This window comes from Coptis chinensis, chromosome 7 (genome assembly GCF_015680905.1).
Source record: "Coptis chinensis isolate HL-2020 chromosome 7, ASM1568090v1, whole genome shotgun sequence".
NCBI classification, from domain to species: Eukaryota; Viridiplantae; Streptophyta; class Magnoliopsida; order Ranunculales; family Ranunculaceae; genus Coptis; species Coptis chinensis.
In genome coordinates, this window is record NC_141462.1 from 85,099,926 (window position 1) to 85,117,766 (window position 17,841).

Sequence of the window (17,841 nt, forward strand, 5' to 3'; positions counted from 1 at the left end):
CACGTGTCGTTCATCCATCATATAACAAAGAAAAAAAGCTCGGCAGCATCATCGTGGAATCCAACTAGTTTCGTTCTTTCATGTTTCTTTGCCAGCCGATCACGCGGTCTACCATGTGACAAATTCTATTCACTTTATTTCAACCACGTGTCGTGCCTTTAACGCGTTCGGTGTTCCCCTGCTTCTCAGCTCTCACCGAACCCACTGTAAAACTGTTCCACCTGTCAAGCTTCAAGTGGACAAATCTTTAGTTCCCTAGACGGTGCGAAACTCAATTAGATGAACGACACGTGTCGTGACAGTTGGATCGTGACAGTTAATTCGTTGAATTGGTTTGTTGAGAGTTAAGACAGGTGTTCGGGCTATCGTTTCGGATTAATTATCTTATCCTATTCAACAACGTAGAGCAGTTTTGACTTCGAAGTTTGTCAAAGTAGGAACAAGTTTCCTGGTAAGCAAGCAACTGGCAAGATCTTTGTCTCTGTTACTGACATGGGCCATTAGAGTTTTATTTAAGTATATAGTTGCCATTTTGGATAGGGCTCAAATCCAAGTATCCAACTTAGGTGATGATCCTTTATAAAAACAAAAAAGAACTTAGGTGATGATCCCCCCCCCCAATGAGGCAATGAGCTCAGCATGGGGCAAAATATCAAAGATAAATTGAAACTCGAAAGGTGTCATTGATATATATTGGAAAATCTGATAATCAATTTTGGTTTGTAATGTGTATATACCTAACTATATCTTGGTCGATATGAATATTTTGGGCCTTACCAATGAGATATTTATCACGAATTTTGAAAGGCTGGAAAATTGAACTTTCACCGAAATGAATGAAATTTTGTAAAGCATTGGCACACTAAATAGAGTGGAACTCTCTGATGTGTCTCCTACTGGAACTTTAGGAGAGGTGACCTAAAATTTCAAAAAAGTTGTATCAAATTTCCCTATCTGGACTCTGGACTAGGCCTTGTATGGATAAGTTTAGGGGCAAAGTCTAGGTTCCACAAAGAGTTGATGCGTGTGGATGTCTAGAAACTACTATAATGCAATGTGGCATAAATTTTAGATGGACTACTACGGCAAGAAAGTAGTGTGTGAATCTGATCGTATATATTGCGTGATGTTTGTCTTAGAGTAGAAAAATCCGATGAAATGTGTTTGGCAGACTTTCCACATACGAGATTGGTGGTCATTTGGTGGTGAAATTCTAAACTGGAGCCCAGAGCATATAATGGTATTTTTTTTTCCCGATAATGTGGGCATATAATGGTCTATATCACAAGAATGTCCATCTTTAGGTGATGGCCCTCTAAAAGTGCTTGGATTGAGATTGGTATAAAACTTTCTGTGCTAGTTTTGCAGTTTTGTGGTGATGAAAATTTTGCTATCGAATAAGTGAATGAAATTGCTTGTTAACATCGTATATATTACGTGATTCGTTGTATTGAAGTTGAAAGATCCGATGGGGGGGGGGGTTGGGGTTGGGGTTGACTGACTTCCACACAGAAGATTGGAGATAACTTCTTAACTAAACTATTGCCTGATTAGTGATTTCCTTCTATTGCGGCAAAATTTAGATATATGTTGTGCGCTTCAAGAAAATACGAACAGTCCAACTGATTGCCCTCGAAAAGTGCTTGGAGTGAGACAGCTGAGATTTCCATTTTCATAGCAGCAATGGTACCCCTACTAATTTGACAGGTCCGCGTAGCACTACTCTTTTCATAGACCTTAATGTGCTTTTAATTGATATTTATATTACTCACACTGGGAAAATTGTTTGTTATCTTATTGAATGATTGAATTGTTTTTTACAGTCACCGACATAATCTGTGCGGTATGTTTATTTGTTTTTGCTAAAGATCGTTGCTTCCAAGAAGATTATTAAATACACGTTGTTTTCAAATCAAGATTGGATATATCATAAAGTACATGTAAATTCAAGGGGAAAAAAAAGATAATAGTACACGTATAGACATTGTTTGTAACGAGTTTCAACCGGAAAATTATTCCGATCCCCTCACGTAAAAACCATTCATGTTTATGTGAAAGCACGTGGTCTTCAGCCTTCATACCGCCACATTTCTCCCGTGTTTAACATATTTGTTATGCGAGGGAGTCGGAGCATGTTTGTATCGCGTACCTAAAAGAGGACGACGTAAGCTAACTTTGCAGTTTGATTGTAATGTCATTCCAATATTTTGCAGCAGTTGCCTAGAATACTTAGGGCCAATCGTGGATGCACATCACAAGGATGAGCAATGGCGAAGCTAGGGGGCAGGGTACCCTCTGGCTCATCCTGAATTCTTACACAAAAAGTAGTAGTCTTGGCAAAACTGAAATTTCCCTTGTATCTCGAGAGGCTGAGCATACTACACTACACCAAATTGGCCAAAAAACAACAGGTGTATTCGGGCATAAACGACGGTTAATAGCCCATGTAATAAAACTTGAGCCCATAGCCGTGGTTGTCTAACTCAATAGCCGTCGTCCTCTTACATTAGAATTTGGAGCTTCCACAACCTACTTCCCACTCCACTATTTCGCAAAAAATTAGAATTCGCGGCTAAATTTCGATTAGGCAAATAAGAAAAATATGATTTTGAGAATCCGCCTTCGTCAAAACAAAACAGATAGTTTTCATTCTTAAACAAAGTGTGAGAGAGAAATAGATATTGAGGTTCATTCTGAAATCTCGATTGTTGTTTTCATCTCATTCTGTCGCCATCAACAGCTTAGTTTCAGGTAATCATGTACTATCATTTGCGACAATTAACACTTTATTTTTATTTTTTTGTATAAATTCTTCAGATTTCAATTATTTTATTTGTTTTCCCATCAGTTTTTCGGTTTCGATTTGGGGGGTTTTGGTGGAATGCGTTTTGCTCGATCATCCAATTAGCAGGTACTACATATTTTGATCTTAATTCTTTGATTAATATCTATTATTAGTTGAAAAATTGAATTTGTTGTTGTTATATTAAGCCAATTGCAATTTATTTTTAAAAAGTTGAATTTTTCCTCAAAGATTACAATTTTTTTTTAAAAGGTTGAATTTTTCCGCAAAGATTACAAATTTAATGTTTAAGTCACTGTAAAAAATCAGTTGGGTTGCTCAAAAAAAAAATTCAGCAGTAGTAACGCATACAACTAGGATACCTTTCAACGTCCTCTTAGTTAATCCTTGGGTATATGTGGTATCATAAGCATAGCACGACTAAAAAGTAAAAAACTAACTAAGCAACACTAGTGAGCTTTGAACCTGCACAATCATGGAGCTACTAGCTCGTGAGCCCCCACTACAGTATAGTTACTGGAGTGTAGTAATAACCCTAACACATATAGTAAGGTAGTATCGTGTTCTACAGATGGCTACATGATATTTGTCATTTTGGCAATATAATAGATGGGTCAGTTTCAGTAAAATTTGGCATCCATAATATTGCTTTGATGAATTTTTTCTTATAATTTTGTCTCGTCACTTTTGTCATTATATCCGTTACACAGTTACACCCTAAACTTTACGGCTTTGGTTAGTTACGGGCTCTGACATTCTAGTCTTTCCCTAGCCTTACAGAACTTTCTATCTGTGTCATATGGATATGCACCATTTGTTGAAATGGAAATTTTTGTAGCAACTCTTTGCTTACTAATGAATTAAACTAGCAAGTACCATGTGATGAACATCTTGCAAAAACATGCTTTCGCCGATTCTTTTGAGAAGTCCAAAGCTTTAGTTTTTGCATGTATGTGCTATATATCTGTTGTTGAATATTATGTAGAAACAATTAATGGGGCTCCCACAGTTATTTTAGTCAACCCCTTTTTGCTTCCAAATCCAAAAGTCTCTTTGCAGCCAAAACAAAAAATCCATTATAAATCTTTTGCAGGGGGGATTCTCTCACTCCGGTTGCATCAAGAAATATCTATTTTCATCTTTTGCAGTAAAATTTTGATATATATTTTAAGAAAGGAAAAAAGTTGTGTGATAGTGGTCTTCAGAGTGAACCATTAAGAAGACATGATGATAGTGTCTACTGTCTAGAGACCTTTCCCAAAAACTATATCATCATATCTTTAATGAAATTAATAGTTATTTAGAATGGTCCATACATAAAAAACATTGCATGCTATTCTAATGTAAATTTGTGCATATTGCCATTAGATGGGACAAAGTTGAGCATATATAACTAATTTGTTGTAAAGTTACATAGTGTTACAAGAGGTATTTGGGTTACAACTTTTTAAAGCCACTTCGAACTAAAATGGCCTCGTAGGAAGAAGGAACTCCTGATGGCCTGCACCTTAGAATGAATACTAGGCAAGGAAGAAGGCTATCTTTGGTACGAAGTTGTTTTCTGGTCTTGGGACTGAAAACCTTAGAACTCCAAAAGCATTTTCCTCGTCCCTAACGGTCCCGATATTGAAGAACCTATCCCCGGTAGAGACAGAAAAGAAATGGACCAGGGTAAGAAAGATAATATATGCCAACTATCTTTAGCGTATCAATGGGCTATTAAAATATGACTAGTTACACTCCCTCTACCTCTAAATCCACTTAGTCTTGCCGTGACTTTGGTGAATCGGTTCGACTAAAAGTCTACGTCCGAGGATGGGATATGAAAGGACTCTATCTTTTATTAATCCTAATTTACGAGGCATATTGCTGTAATTTGATTCCAAATAGTTGCTTTTTCCAGCGTCGCCACGAACTTACTTCCTGTTTTAAGCCAAAAGATGGGGGTTATAGAAAAAGTGACTTTCTGATACCGCCTTTACTAAGTCAAATCCTGTTTATTAATTTGCCAGCTATATGAGACTGGTTTCAGATCCGGTACCCGCTTTCAGTTCCTCCACTTCTTGCTAGTAGTAGGTAGGCACTTCCACGTGTAGTTGGTAGGCAAGTCGGCAAGTAGGTCGTCTTATTTCCCCACTTTTAGTAGGTAGCCGGATAAGGCACTCGCCTTTTGTAGTCGTATTTAACACTCGCCTTGTAGTTTGGAGATTCGGAGCTCGTTGGATAAAGAAAGAAGCAAGTTGTCCCACAGTATGAATTCCCTGCTTACCCCTTCAAGGAGTACGAGAAGAAAACTAAGAAAGCAGCAAATGGAGGAGCTTTCTATGTGGTCTAGTTCCGAACTGAAGGTTCATGTAGTCTAGTCCCCATCAGCGCTTAGTCTTGGGTAAATCATGGTAGGGCGGGAATTCTTTTAAGGAATCGAGTGAGGGCAGACTTGTAATTGAGAGTTTCTGATTTCTATTTACCATTTCTCTCTAGACTTTTCCTTAGTTTGAAGACTCTAATGATAGATGTTTGCATTGAAGGTTTCAACCGTGTTCTTAGACAAGGAGGCAGTGATTGAGACAACTTGGTAGGGAAAGGCCTTCAGTACCGAGCTCTCGTCGGGTAACACCGACATGCTATACCATACTTGGCTCTACACTGGTCCCCTAAATAGGCTGCTTTTCGACTCTTAAGTAGTTGAGCAGCCCTATAGGGATTAGGTCGTGGAAAGGAAGGAAGCCCTCGTCCAAGCGGTGTATTGATTGAGTTAGTGTTCAAAGGTAATAATAGTACCATTTTGTATTAGACCTCCTAACTACTAACAGCTATAGAGGAAAGATAACTACTATTGGTATTGAATAGCTCGTCCCTTATCCCATTCCTTGTCCAGAATGGCGGTCCGAGGAGCTCCTTTCAGTGAAATTAAGGTCTTATGCTTTACCGTACTGTGCAAACATAAATAAGAAACAAAGAACAACGATATCATACTCTTTTTTACTTCACGACCTATATTTACTTGAATCCATTAAGGAACACTAAATCCCAGCGGACAAACAGACTCCGAAAGGGCCAAACCCAGAATGATAGCGCCTAAGCAAGCTGCAACGCCGGCAGCCCTACTCTTTGGGGGTCATAAGGTAGTTCCTTGGACTTTACCAGGTGGTCTTTGAGTGCCTGGTTTAATGGCTCCCCACATTCACAAGGACTTGCAACTTCATGCACACTACAAATATGATGCACAAATGTATCCTTATGTGAATGTTCTGGAATTATCTACTGGTTCTCGTCCACTTACCGTTGACCTCGCCTCCCCACCTTTTCCGACCCCAACTGATCGAACAGTCCGCAATCAAAGGAATAGGATACTTGTTGCGCACCGTCACCTTGTTGAGAGCTCAATAGTCGATACACAACTTTAGGTTCCCGTCGTGCTTCTTCCGAAGAGAACAGGTGCTCTCTATCTGATGCCTTGGATGTGCGGATAAAGCCCGATTCCACCAACTCGTTCAATTGTTTCCTAAGTTCACTAACTTCGGGGAGGTGCCATTCGGTAAGGTCCCTTGGCAGGCGGCTTTGCTCCAGGAACCAACTCTATTTGGTGGTCGATAGACCCTTATTAAGTAAGGGGCGAAGTGCCTTCGGAAGCTCCTTAGGCATTCAATCCTTATACTGGTTCAATAGCCCAAGCACCTCTCTATGTATGGGCTGTTGGCTATGCTCTGTAGTATCAAGCTTCAGTGCAGCAAGATAGGTTCTTTCTCCCTTCACAACAAAGTAAAAGTAACTCAATAAAGTGGTTTAGTCTGTATATATAGGGCCCCCTGTATATATGTGTGTGTTTATATAAGCAAAATATCAGTATTCAAACACTCCGTTTAGTAAGACTGAAAACAATAGATTCCTATATAGTGACTTTAATATAAAATGGAATGTGAAAATATTTAAGGTAAGGAAGCAACCATACTCCAAGCGGGGTGTCAGCAGTAAGCGTCAATCTACAGTCACTTTCATAATCTTTGTATAGAAGATCTACAGAATACATAAAAGGAAAATAACACTAATAATAACAACTGGAACAGTAAAAAAAAAAACTAAAGATTTTATTACCTCTGCTTTCCTTGCCGATGTCCGCGTAAATACGTGCACTTGTAAACTAAGAGGTGATCTTCTTGTGTTAGTGTGTGAGTTGTGTTAGTGTGAATCACGAGATCTAAGAAGAAGGAAAAGAAATAAAACCGAGAAGCCCAGAAGTTCGAAATAGAAAAAATATTTATGACGATTATTCTAGAAGATATGACTTACAAAGAACTGATCAAATAATCCCTTCAATATAGTTTCTAGAAGATATGACTTACAAAGAACTGATCAAATTTTGTTTCTAGGGTTTTCTTTTTCTTTTTTCATCCAAATTAAAGAGTTGCGGTCTCTAATGAGTCTTGTTATCCCCATATATTGAGGTCTTTTGATCATATAGCGTTTTAGTGATTGATAGTATTTTGAATTATGATTGATATACCATTAAATTTTGTCTTGGTATTTAGCAATTGCTAGCTTGAACTTGTACTTATTGCTAATATTATATTTAGTTCTCATTCTTTTGTATATTAGGAATGTCTTTAGTACCCCCAAACAGGGCATGGATGAAAGCACCTCAAGCTTCTACGGAATATCTTGATGGTGTCATATCGTTTCTTACATTTGCTCAAAACAAACCGGGAAACGATGGATGGTACTGCTGCCCATGTGTAGCATGTCGTAATGTTAATGGGAAAAAGACTCTTCATGAAGTCAGTGACCATCTAATCCGTCTTGGTATTGATGAGACATATACAACGTGGACTTTTCATGGTGAACCATTGCCCACTAGTGGTATTAAAAAGGGGATTCCTAGCACTTCTTCAAGTGCAGCCCCTAGGATGGTTGATTTGGTTAATGATGCCCATATAGATCCCGAGTCATTAGATGATTGTATGGATGAACTTCGAGGTGGACGTGACACACAAAATGAAGAAGATATACATGGTAATGATTACTACAAAAAATTGAAGGAAGATGCAGTACAACCTTTATACCCTTCGTGTGAAGATGGATTAACGAAACTTTCCGTGACAGTTGAGTTGATGAGTATGAAAGCTAGAAATAGATGGTCGGACAATAGTTTCACGGAGTTGCTCCAAATGTTGAAAGCTATTTTGCCAAAGGAGAGCACTATACCTATTGACACCTATAATGCGAAAACACTGATCAAATCTTTGGGAATGGACTATGAGGTGATCCACGCGTGTCGTAATGATTGCATTCTATACTGGAAAGAGCATGCAACTAGGGAGTTTTGTCCAGTGTGTAAGGCAAGCAGATGGAAGTCAATTGTTCTTAGGAAGAAAGGGAACAAAATTCCATGGAAGGTGCTAAGGTACTTCCCATTAACACCAAGGCTGAAGAGATTATACACAATACCGTGGATTGCAGAGAAAATGAGGTGGCATGCAAATTCAGTTGGAGATGAGGATTACATGCGCCATCCTGCTGATTCTTCTGCTTGGAAATCAGTTAATCGTAAGTGGCCTGAATTTTCAAGTGAGCCACGCAATGTCCGGCTAGGACTAGCTACAGACGGATTTAATCCTTTTGGAATGAATAGCAATTCTTATAGTTGTTGGCCTGTCATGATGGTTCCCTATAATCTTCCTCCCTCCTATTGCATGACTCGAGAATTTACAATGTTAACATTGTTAATCCCCGGAAAAACTAGCCCAGGAGATGACATTGATGTGTATTTGCAACCATTGATTGAAGAGTTGACTGAATTGTGGAGAGTTGGAAGTCTAGCATACGATGCCTACGCCAAGAAAACATTTACTATGAAAGCTATTTTGCTATGGGCGATACATGATTTTCCGGCGTTGGGTCATCTCTCAGGTAGTAGAACAGGTGGAAAGTATGCTTGTCCAGTTTGTAGTGTACATACCGACTCAATCAAACTATTACATGGGAAAAAGGAAGCTTACATGGCAACCAGAAGATTCCTACCAGATGATCATGTGTTTAGGAGCCAAAAAATGCAATTTAATGGAAAAGAAGAGCATAGAAAAAAGCCCAATCGTTTGACTGGTTCTGAGGTATTGATAAGGGTGGAAACATTTCCCACAGTTTATGGAAAATTAAGCAAGAAAAGGAAAAGACCCGCACACGACGATGAAAATGGTTCATATGCATGGTCCAAGAAATCAAAATTATTTGACTTGCCGTATTGGGAGGTAAGTTTAAAATGTTTCGCATTACAAGTGTTATATATTATAATATGTTAGGTATTTTAACATTTTCAGTTTTGTGTAAATGTAGGAGTTATTTATTCCACACAATGTGGACGTGATGCATACAGAAAAAAATGTTGCTGAACATCTCCTTGGGACAATCATGGGAACAAAAGAGAAGAATAAGGATGGTCTTGCAGCTCGCCTAGACCTTAAAGAAATGAAGATAAGGAAGAACTTGTGGCCTATCGAAGAGAATGGTAAGATTTTCTTGCCTAAAGCTCCATTAAACTTTGTCGAAATCAAAAAACAGTTGGTATGTCAAACTCTAGTTGATCTGAAAGTTCCTAAAGGGTATAGTTCAAACTGGAAACATCATGTGAATATGGAGGAGCTTCAACTCAAGAGCATGAATTCACATGATTACCACATCCTCATGCAACAATTGCTCCCAGTTTTGCTAATGCATGCATACAAAAAGCATAAGCCTTTGCGTGCTGCTATCTTGCAATTGTCGCTATTCTTCAATGTCTTGTGCTCAAAAGTTATTCACCGTGAGACGCTCGAGATCATGAAAAAACGTGTTGTGGAAACTTTATGTGTGTTTGAAAAGTACTTCCCTCCTTCATTTTTTGTTCCCATGATACACCTTGTTGTGCACTTGGCGGAGGAGGCATTAACTAATGGACCTGTTCCATTTCGATGGATGTACCATTTTGAGCGGTATGTGATATATATATTTATCTCATTTTATGCTATTCATATATAAAATTATCGTGTCTATGATTTATTTTATGTAACAGGATGATGAGAATATACAAAGGGAACGTGATGAATAAGACACATGTAGAAGGGTGTATCGCGGAACGGTACATTATGGAAGAATCAGTAAGATATTGCATGGAGTACATGCCTAAAGCGAGAAAAGGAAGCCATAAAAGAGGAAAGTTCACTACTAATAAAAAGGGGACAAGGTACATTTTGTCCAATTTGCAATACGAACAAGTGCGCAAATGGCTTTTGCAACATTGTCCTCAAAATGCTGAATGGGAGGCGTAAGTAAAATCTGATTTTTTTTCTTCATTACATTCAAATATTTGACATGTAAATTTATTCAAATCTAAAGTTGTTTAAATTATAGGAAGTTCCAGTTATACATTGAACCCTATACATCTCATCCTTCTAGGGGTCGACGTCGAAAAAGAAATGTAGCAACTGACAAGCCATTGGAATACATTCCTTGGTTAAGATAACAACTACAAAATCAGAAGATGACGACCTTGAAAAGGCTTGCTATGGGTCCGAGCTTTGAAGCCAAGTCGTATGACAGATATGAGCACAATGGATACATGTTTTGTAATTGCAGGTCCGAACGCCAAGTCAACCCAAAATAGTGGGGTTTCAATGAATGCTTTTACTAATTTTAGAGCAAGTGCGAAGGATCAGAACCTCGTGGAGAAACAAACTACTTATTACGGCATCATTAGGCAAATACTTGAAGTGGATTACTCTGATTTCAAAGAAGTGGTGTTCTATTGCGATTGGGTACTGATTGGAGATAAAGTAAATGGATGTGTGGTTGATCCAGAAACAAATTTAGTATTTGTTAACCTTGGGAAGTTCCAAGGAAAATATAAGGAAAATGACGAGCCATTTATTTGTGCATCTGAAGCTTCTCAAGTTTTCTACTGCAAGGATCCAACAAGGAACAATTGGTATGTTGTCTTGGATGCTCCAAAGAGGTTGAATCAAGGTGTGGACGCGATTTGAGGATCCTTTGGTTTTTGAGGCAAGAATGAGTGAAGAGGAAATGATATCAGAATTAGTAAATGACATTGTGGAAGAAGTAGATACCACAGATGGTTCTTGGGTTTAGATTGTTTTTTTTTTTTGTTGTGTTTTTTGTTATTATTATTTTTTATATATATTTTCCGTTCTAAGTTTCTTTTGGAGGAATTGATTGTCAAAATTAGTAATAGTAAATGGATGTTTTGTTCTGAGCATGATATTAAGTTGAATTGTTATGTTTTGAGCATGATAGATATTAGGTATACATGTCGCATCCAACATTTGATCAAATGCTAATGTCGGAGGAGCAATCTAGTGAGCATGAGCATGAGCCTGAGCCTGAGCCTGAGCCTGAGCCTGAGGGTGAGATTTTTAATATTTGGAAGTCTTATCACTCTAGTTTATTTTATTTCTTATGTATGTGTATAATTAACAATCTACTATATTGTTATGTAGCCCCACCTCCTGTGAGAATAGAAGTTCAATTCAATGTTGATGGGAAGGCGGTTGGACCAAATGCAGCGAAATATGCTTCACGACTAGGGAAACTTACAAGGCAACATTGTCCTCCACACTACTCTGAATGGACCCTTGTTCCTGTAGAAGCGATAAATCTTTTGTGGAATGGTATCTTGGTGAGTATGTCTTTCATTCGAAATTTTCATATATACATATATATATATATATATATATATATATATATATATATATATATGGCTGATTTCTGAATATGTTTTGGTAGAGCTGGTTCGATGTCCTAGTAGAATATCGAAGCCAACAACTACACAAAGCAAATAATATGTGGAGAAATTGGAAGTCTAGTCTTCGGAAGCATTGTGACCAATATGATACAATCTTAGAGAGAAAGCGGAATCGTAAAAGTGGTGTGAAGAAAGAAGAGTGGGATCTATTTGTTGACATGGAGTCAACTGAGCTCGCATGCCTTCGTCGTGAAAGGGGGAAAGAAAACAGAGAAATGATGAAGAATCCACACACGACGGGTAGGCGAGGATCAGCAAGAACTGTAGAAGAAATGGTAAGTTATAGTCAAATACTATTATGAATCCTTAAGGATGATCAATCGGGTATACTGAAAATGCTTTAGCCTATTCTTTTTCTTTTGTTATTTCTTGGTCATAAATAAGCAGATTGCTTGTTTTGCTTGTCTACCATCCTTTTGTCCTTCCTTTAGTTGGGTAAGATCCAAGTTTTAACAATTAAACATATAGGTCACAATTGTGGATATTAGGACATGTGCCTCTAGATGTTCTCCTTCATTCTCTAGTCGACAGATGCACTTAGATTCTGTGAGAGGTAAATATGACAAGAGGTCGGTCCTTATATGGGAGGTCCTTATATGGAAGATGCCTGATTAGTAAACTAAAGCAAAGTAAAATATTCACTCGCTGAGTTTTGATTAAACTACGGGTATTCTATGATAAGTTGTATTAAGTGTTGTTGTGGAACAATTTTTGTTTTATTTTATCTTACTGAATTTATGTTCGCAGAAGGATGCATTTTTGTATGAGCTATAGAACTGTATGAGCTAAAGGGATGATATATTCTTATTCATAGGTTGCTAATGATCCTGCTAATCCCCCCTCCCGAACTGATATATTCGTGGTGACTCATACTAGAAAGAATGGAACATTTGTTTCAGAGGAAGTCAGACAAAAAATGGTATGAAATATATATTTACTATTCTTATAGTCAAGAGAAGTAAGTTTAACTGATTTTACTTTTGTTCTCGCTTTACAGATAAAAATCAATGAAATTGTTGCTCGTGACCCGAGTAGCAAACACAAGGATTTGGACCATGACCCTGTTGCAGAGGTGTGTTTCTTGTTTAATATATACTTTTTATATATTAATTTTACAATTATTCTTCTAAAATTAATCCCAATGTGGGTAAAAATGAGTTTGTAGGTCTTTGGAAAGGATGGAAGGGGTCGAGTACTAGGCTTGGGTAGTGGTGTCTCCAAGACCACTCTTATGGCTGCAGCTCCTTATAAAAGGAAAGCCGAAGAAGCGAAGAGATCAAAGTTGGAATTCCAAAGCCAAATAGATGATTTGAAACAGCAAGTGATTGATGGGAAAAAGACACAAATGGAGATACAGTCACAAGTGAATGCAATGCTCGCAATGCAAGGAATTAATGAGGGAGCACCAACGCGAATCTCTACGAACTCTCCATCTGATCAGGTATTTGGTTAAAATTAGTGTACCATTTTAACTTGTAAATTGCAAATCGTAAAGATGCTATCACTACATAATCCCACATGAATAATTGGCTTACCGTTAATTATAGTTGGTTGCACATAGCTCAATTCATCTCTTCCTGCTGTTGTGTTCCCTATCACCTCAGCCCAAGTGCTTTTAGTGCTATTACTTTTACTTTTAGTGATGTTGTGTTCCCTTGCACATAGCTCATTCCGGGTAGGGTAGGCGGGAGACCAAACCACCTTTCCACTGTGCGTCGTTGGCTTGGATGAGCGTTCGGTCCCAGATTCCATCGCCGCGGCCATCTGGTTCAAGTGACCCCTCGAAGGGCTGTTTTGTTTGAGTCATATCCGTGCGCAGAAAAATCCTTGTTCCTCTTCTTCGAACCCTAGCTGATTCGATAGCTGAGAAAGATCGACCACGATTGTAGTGGATCAGGCTCAAACCGGATGTTAGGTCTGGTCTGAGTCATTCCCTGTGGTGGATGTTAGGTCTCGTCTGAGTCATTCCCTGTGGTGTTTCTTAGCCGGCTACTCACTCGAGGGGAAAGCTACGACTGGCGTGACTTTATAAGTATAAGTTCCGTCAAGGAAGAGTCTGCTCTATTTTAGTAATTCTGAACCTACCCACCAGTATCAGTCGGGCTGGGTTCAAAGTTGGGGCACGAGTAGGACCTTCGAGCAGGACAGACGGGCTCTATCGGTCCGGCCATTTGAGCCTTATTCCCATTCTTTTCTCCAAAAATGGGGTTCATTGGTGCTGCCATCTCTGCTAATCAACCCCCTTCACTCTCTCCCGCATCTAGGAATCCGAGCTGTCTTGGTATTCTTCACCAGGCAACCAACATGAACAAAATGGCACCGCACCTGAACACTAAGACTCTCTACCCACTCCATACCACGTGTCACTACTGTCACGTCCGACAAATCAATATAATAATACACCCCCACCCCAATGGTTGTTATGGTTGGTTATTTTCAAGTAAGAATCAGAATGAATCTAGCTACTGCCTAGGTCCATCAACACACACCTCACCTACATTGAGGAAAGGTATTACCTTAGACATGTGTTACAGGCTCCTAGGAAAACCCAAAAAGGAACCAATGTCCATAACTACAAAAAAGATCCAAACACATTAATTTTCAGCTCCTCAACACCTCTCAAAAAACATCAATGCCATCATCTTATCCTAAAATCTACAACTACTATGCTCTAAATTCAGTATAAACAAATTTGCACAAATACAAATAACCATAGAGAATTTAAAATTTTACCTTATAAACTAGACCAGCACTACTAAGTTTAGTCCCAAACCCATGTCCAAACACCTCCTCAAAACCCTTCTGATGATGATCATACCTATCTTTACTCTCATCATAAACACCCCCAACATCAAGAACAGCATCAAGTGTTCTTGATTATATAATGAATCTGGTTTCAGTGGACGGACCTTTGAGAACTAATCCTTCTCTTGGGCACCAGGTATCGAAAAAAAGTACTTTATTGTCGAATCTGAAATCTGCTTATAAATCTGAAATCTGAGACTCTCTTGGTTTCACTCTGAAATTGTCGAATCTGAAATCTGCTTATAAATTGTCGAATCTGAAATCTGAAATCTGAAAAAAGTACTTCTCTTGGTTTCACTCTGGCACGGGCTAGTCATATTCATTCTCGTTCTCAATCTGCTTATAAATCTGAAATCTGAGACTCTCTCTGATCTAGAAAGGAAAGACAAAAAAGCAGTTCTTTCTGGAAGCTCTGCAGTCGAACCATCAGCGTTCAGTGCCTGCAGGTCATTTCACCAATGTGTTATAAGTCAAGCCTTGCTTGCCCTCCACTGCTGCCATCTCTAACGTTGTTGTAAAAGTAGAGTCTTGGTCATCCTCCACTGCTGGAAGTTCTTCAGCATGGTTTAGAACAAGGTCTAAAGCCTCCTCCTTGATCTTACGGTCTTCTTGGTTTGTCCACCTCTCATCAGCTCCGATTTCTTTAAGCTCGAGTCTTCTCCTGAATCTCTCCAACATGGTTTAGAACAAGGTCTAAAGCTAGTCCATACCTCTTTACTGTTATTGTTTCAACTAGGGCATATGGAGCAGCAGCTTTATATTGCTCAGTGCTCGATCTTAGGGGAGATAATTACTTCTCTGTTGTTGTGGGAGATACCGCTCAAATGCACGATATCATCTTGGTTCAGTGGAGGAAGTTGTCACATTCTTGAAGTTACTAGCAGCAGCATCAAGGACTTGAAAAGCAATATATCTTTCTAAGTGGTGCTGTAAATCCAAAATCTTTGAACTTGCAGTAGCTTTTTATTGCATGCTAGGGGCCGTAGTGCGCTTGTTAGGAACTGGTTGGTTTACATGTGGACCCAAAACGAAATATAAAGTAAACTTGCAAAGTAACTGTTACCTAGGAACATAAATGATCCAGTTGACAAATAAGCCACAACTCTAAGGTTGTACTTGTGAATTGAGGTCAGTGATGCGATAAAGAAATATTAGGAACTCTTAAAACTGAATGCTATCAAAAACGAAAAGAGCTTCAGATGACAGTCTTTTTAAAATTATAAAATGTATTTCATCCTTTCTTCCTAGCTTGATGAAAGAATAATATTATTATGTTGTTTTAACATAGATAATAACAACCAACCAACCAACCACTAGTTCTAGCCGACTAATATTTTTAGTAATGCTTGCTTTTTCTATGTTATCCTTTACCAAAGTCTAAAGTACTTAAAAGATTTTGTAACGGTAGCTATTTCTAGTTAATCCAATGGTTGGTTTGGAGTTTTGAACTTCTTAGATTGGACTTTGTCGTGAGTAAGTCTTAAATCAAGGCTCAAGACTTGTATAAATTACATTTAGTCATTTACCGACAAAAAACTTGACTAGGACTCATGCCTCGGTGCGCTATCAACTGAAATAACCATACCAAACGATTGTTTTATTTTAAGTCTAACACGATATATATGTTGCCCATGTTGCCCATCAGTCAAAATTCTTATATAACACAACTCTTTGTTGGTAGTTTGTATACCTGACCAACATCATTTGTTTACATCTTTGTTGGTACTTGGCAGTCTCTTATATCATTCAACTGCCAAAAGATAGGGTCGGTTGAAATGAGGACTGGATCTTACTGGGTACAGATGCCATCTTATTATACTCAAGCTAGCATTCAATAAGACTTATTTATGTTATCCGCTTAAGATTTTGAGATGAAAATCTAAGTTGTAGTATATTGTGTGTATATATATATAACATAAAGATACAAGTGCGAGAAGATAATAGAACAACCAATAAGATAGTAGGACTAGGAAGAAAGAAACAAGAGAAAGGAATATAAATTGTGTGTCCAGAATACGAGGACATGATCCTAGCAAATTCCTTGGTATTGAACTAGTGCATCTTGTAAGATGGAACCGTGAGAGTACAATATGGTTTCTTTTCTTCTTTTTTAACTTTGAGCAATGCCAAATGAAATAATGAAGAGCTCCCCACATTATAGTCAAGGCACCAGTGATTAAGAAGCATTACACATGTATACATGAAGATGCCACTTGATGATGTCTGCTTGATGTTTTGTAATCATTGGATTTCTTCTTTTTTCTTTCAGTGTTTGGGATGTTGTAAATGACTTGGTTTCTTTTGCTTTAATTCCCTTTTACATATATATAAAGGTGCCAAGTTTACTTATTCATTGTTGAGTCTGCAAGAAGTTATCAACTATAAATATATAATATTGCTATATATTTGTTATACAACTCTTGATTTTACACATGAATATGCTAGTTGACATGTTTATCGTATTGAGATTTTCTTATTACTTCATATTTTGTTCATTGCAGACAACTGGTCATTCATTATCTAGGCGACCAATGGTATCACGTTCTGCACAAACGTGTGAGCTGCAAAGCATGGGGGGAAGAGTGGTTGCCATTGGAAGAATGCTTGGTGATCGAGAGGATGTACCTGAGAATGCATATCGGATTATAGTGGACGAGATCCTAGAATTTAATGCTGAGTTGTTTGGTGCTAGAGGAAAGACCTTTAGTGATATTGACATGGGATCTTCTATTACATGGCCTAAAGCCTTTACTAATGTAATCTAAACTACTTTCTTAAGTTATATGAAAGACTTGGTTATGTACGAAGTTGTAGGATAGGATTTGTTCAAGTTGTTGGATGGGATTTTTTTGTTAAAGTTTCAAGTATCCAATGAAAATATTTTGCTTTGATTTAGGTTCTTGTTATTGTTTTATATTTTGTTACTGTTCTTCAATTATAGCTTTATAGGAATATATTTTGTTTCTATCAGGTACCAAAAAAAAAAAAAAAATGACAGCAAGAAGCATTGAAACATTTCGCCCATAAACAACGGCTTGACTCTGTTGTTCTATTCCAAATAGAGGTGGGACGAATTTAAAGGGAAACATGTGCTGACGACCGTCGTTATTTTACAAGTGTTAAAAGCCGTCGTTGTTTTTTAAACTTTACAAGTGCCCCGGGCCGTTGTATTTAAAAAACTACAGCGGTTTTTGTGACGGCCATAACAACGGAATATAGCACATGTTTTCTTCTTAAACAACAGCTATGGGCCGTTGTTTCTTTACTGTTTTTTTGTAGTGCTATTCCCTGAATTGTCAATTTTGACAACAATGTAAAGGCCTCTAATTTGTGGTAAAGATTATAACTACTATAGTACTATGGATCTATTAGTAATTTTATGCTTTGGCAGCTATTTCACTAGAACATGACGGCATTTGATAGGTCAACTTCACCTGAAAAG

General features: G+C 38.0%; 1 protein-coding gene across 7 annotated transcripts; it reads left to right on the top strand.

The window, feature by feature from the left end:
• The first annotated feature begins 1,483 nt into the window (after positions 1-1,483).
• LOC147489536 (uncharacterized) lies at positions 1,484-17,294 on the top strand. 7 transcript variants are annotated; one of them, XM_086572557.1, is made up of 9 exons: positions 1,910-2,751; positions 2,849-2,911; positions 11,087-11,196; positions 11,290-11,468; positions 11,576-11,869; positions 12,409-12,513; positions 12,592-12,666; positions 12,760-13,035; positions 16,901-17,294. In XM_086572557.1, exons 3-9 carry the CDS (start codon positions 11,100-11,102, stop codon positions 17,162-17,164), a joined length of 1,290 nt encoding a protein of 429 aa, XP_086428683.1. In that variant the 5' UTR covers positions 1,910-2,751; positions 2,849-2,911; positions 11,087-11,099; the 3' UTR covers positions 17,165-17,294. The 7 variants fall into 7 exon arrangements, 5 of the variants coding, with proteins under 5 accessions (XP_086428683.1, XP_086428687.1, XP_086428686.1 ...); XM_086572561.1 differs by having other exon boundaries at positions 11,087-11,189; positions 11,289-11,468; XM_086572562.1 differs by lacking the exons at positions 1,910-2,751; positions 2,849-2,911 and adding exons at positions 9,362-9,768; positions 9,849-10,100 and having other exon boundaries at positions 11,087-11,189; positions 11,289-11,468.
• Positions 17,295-17,841: the final 547 nt, after the last annotated feature.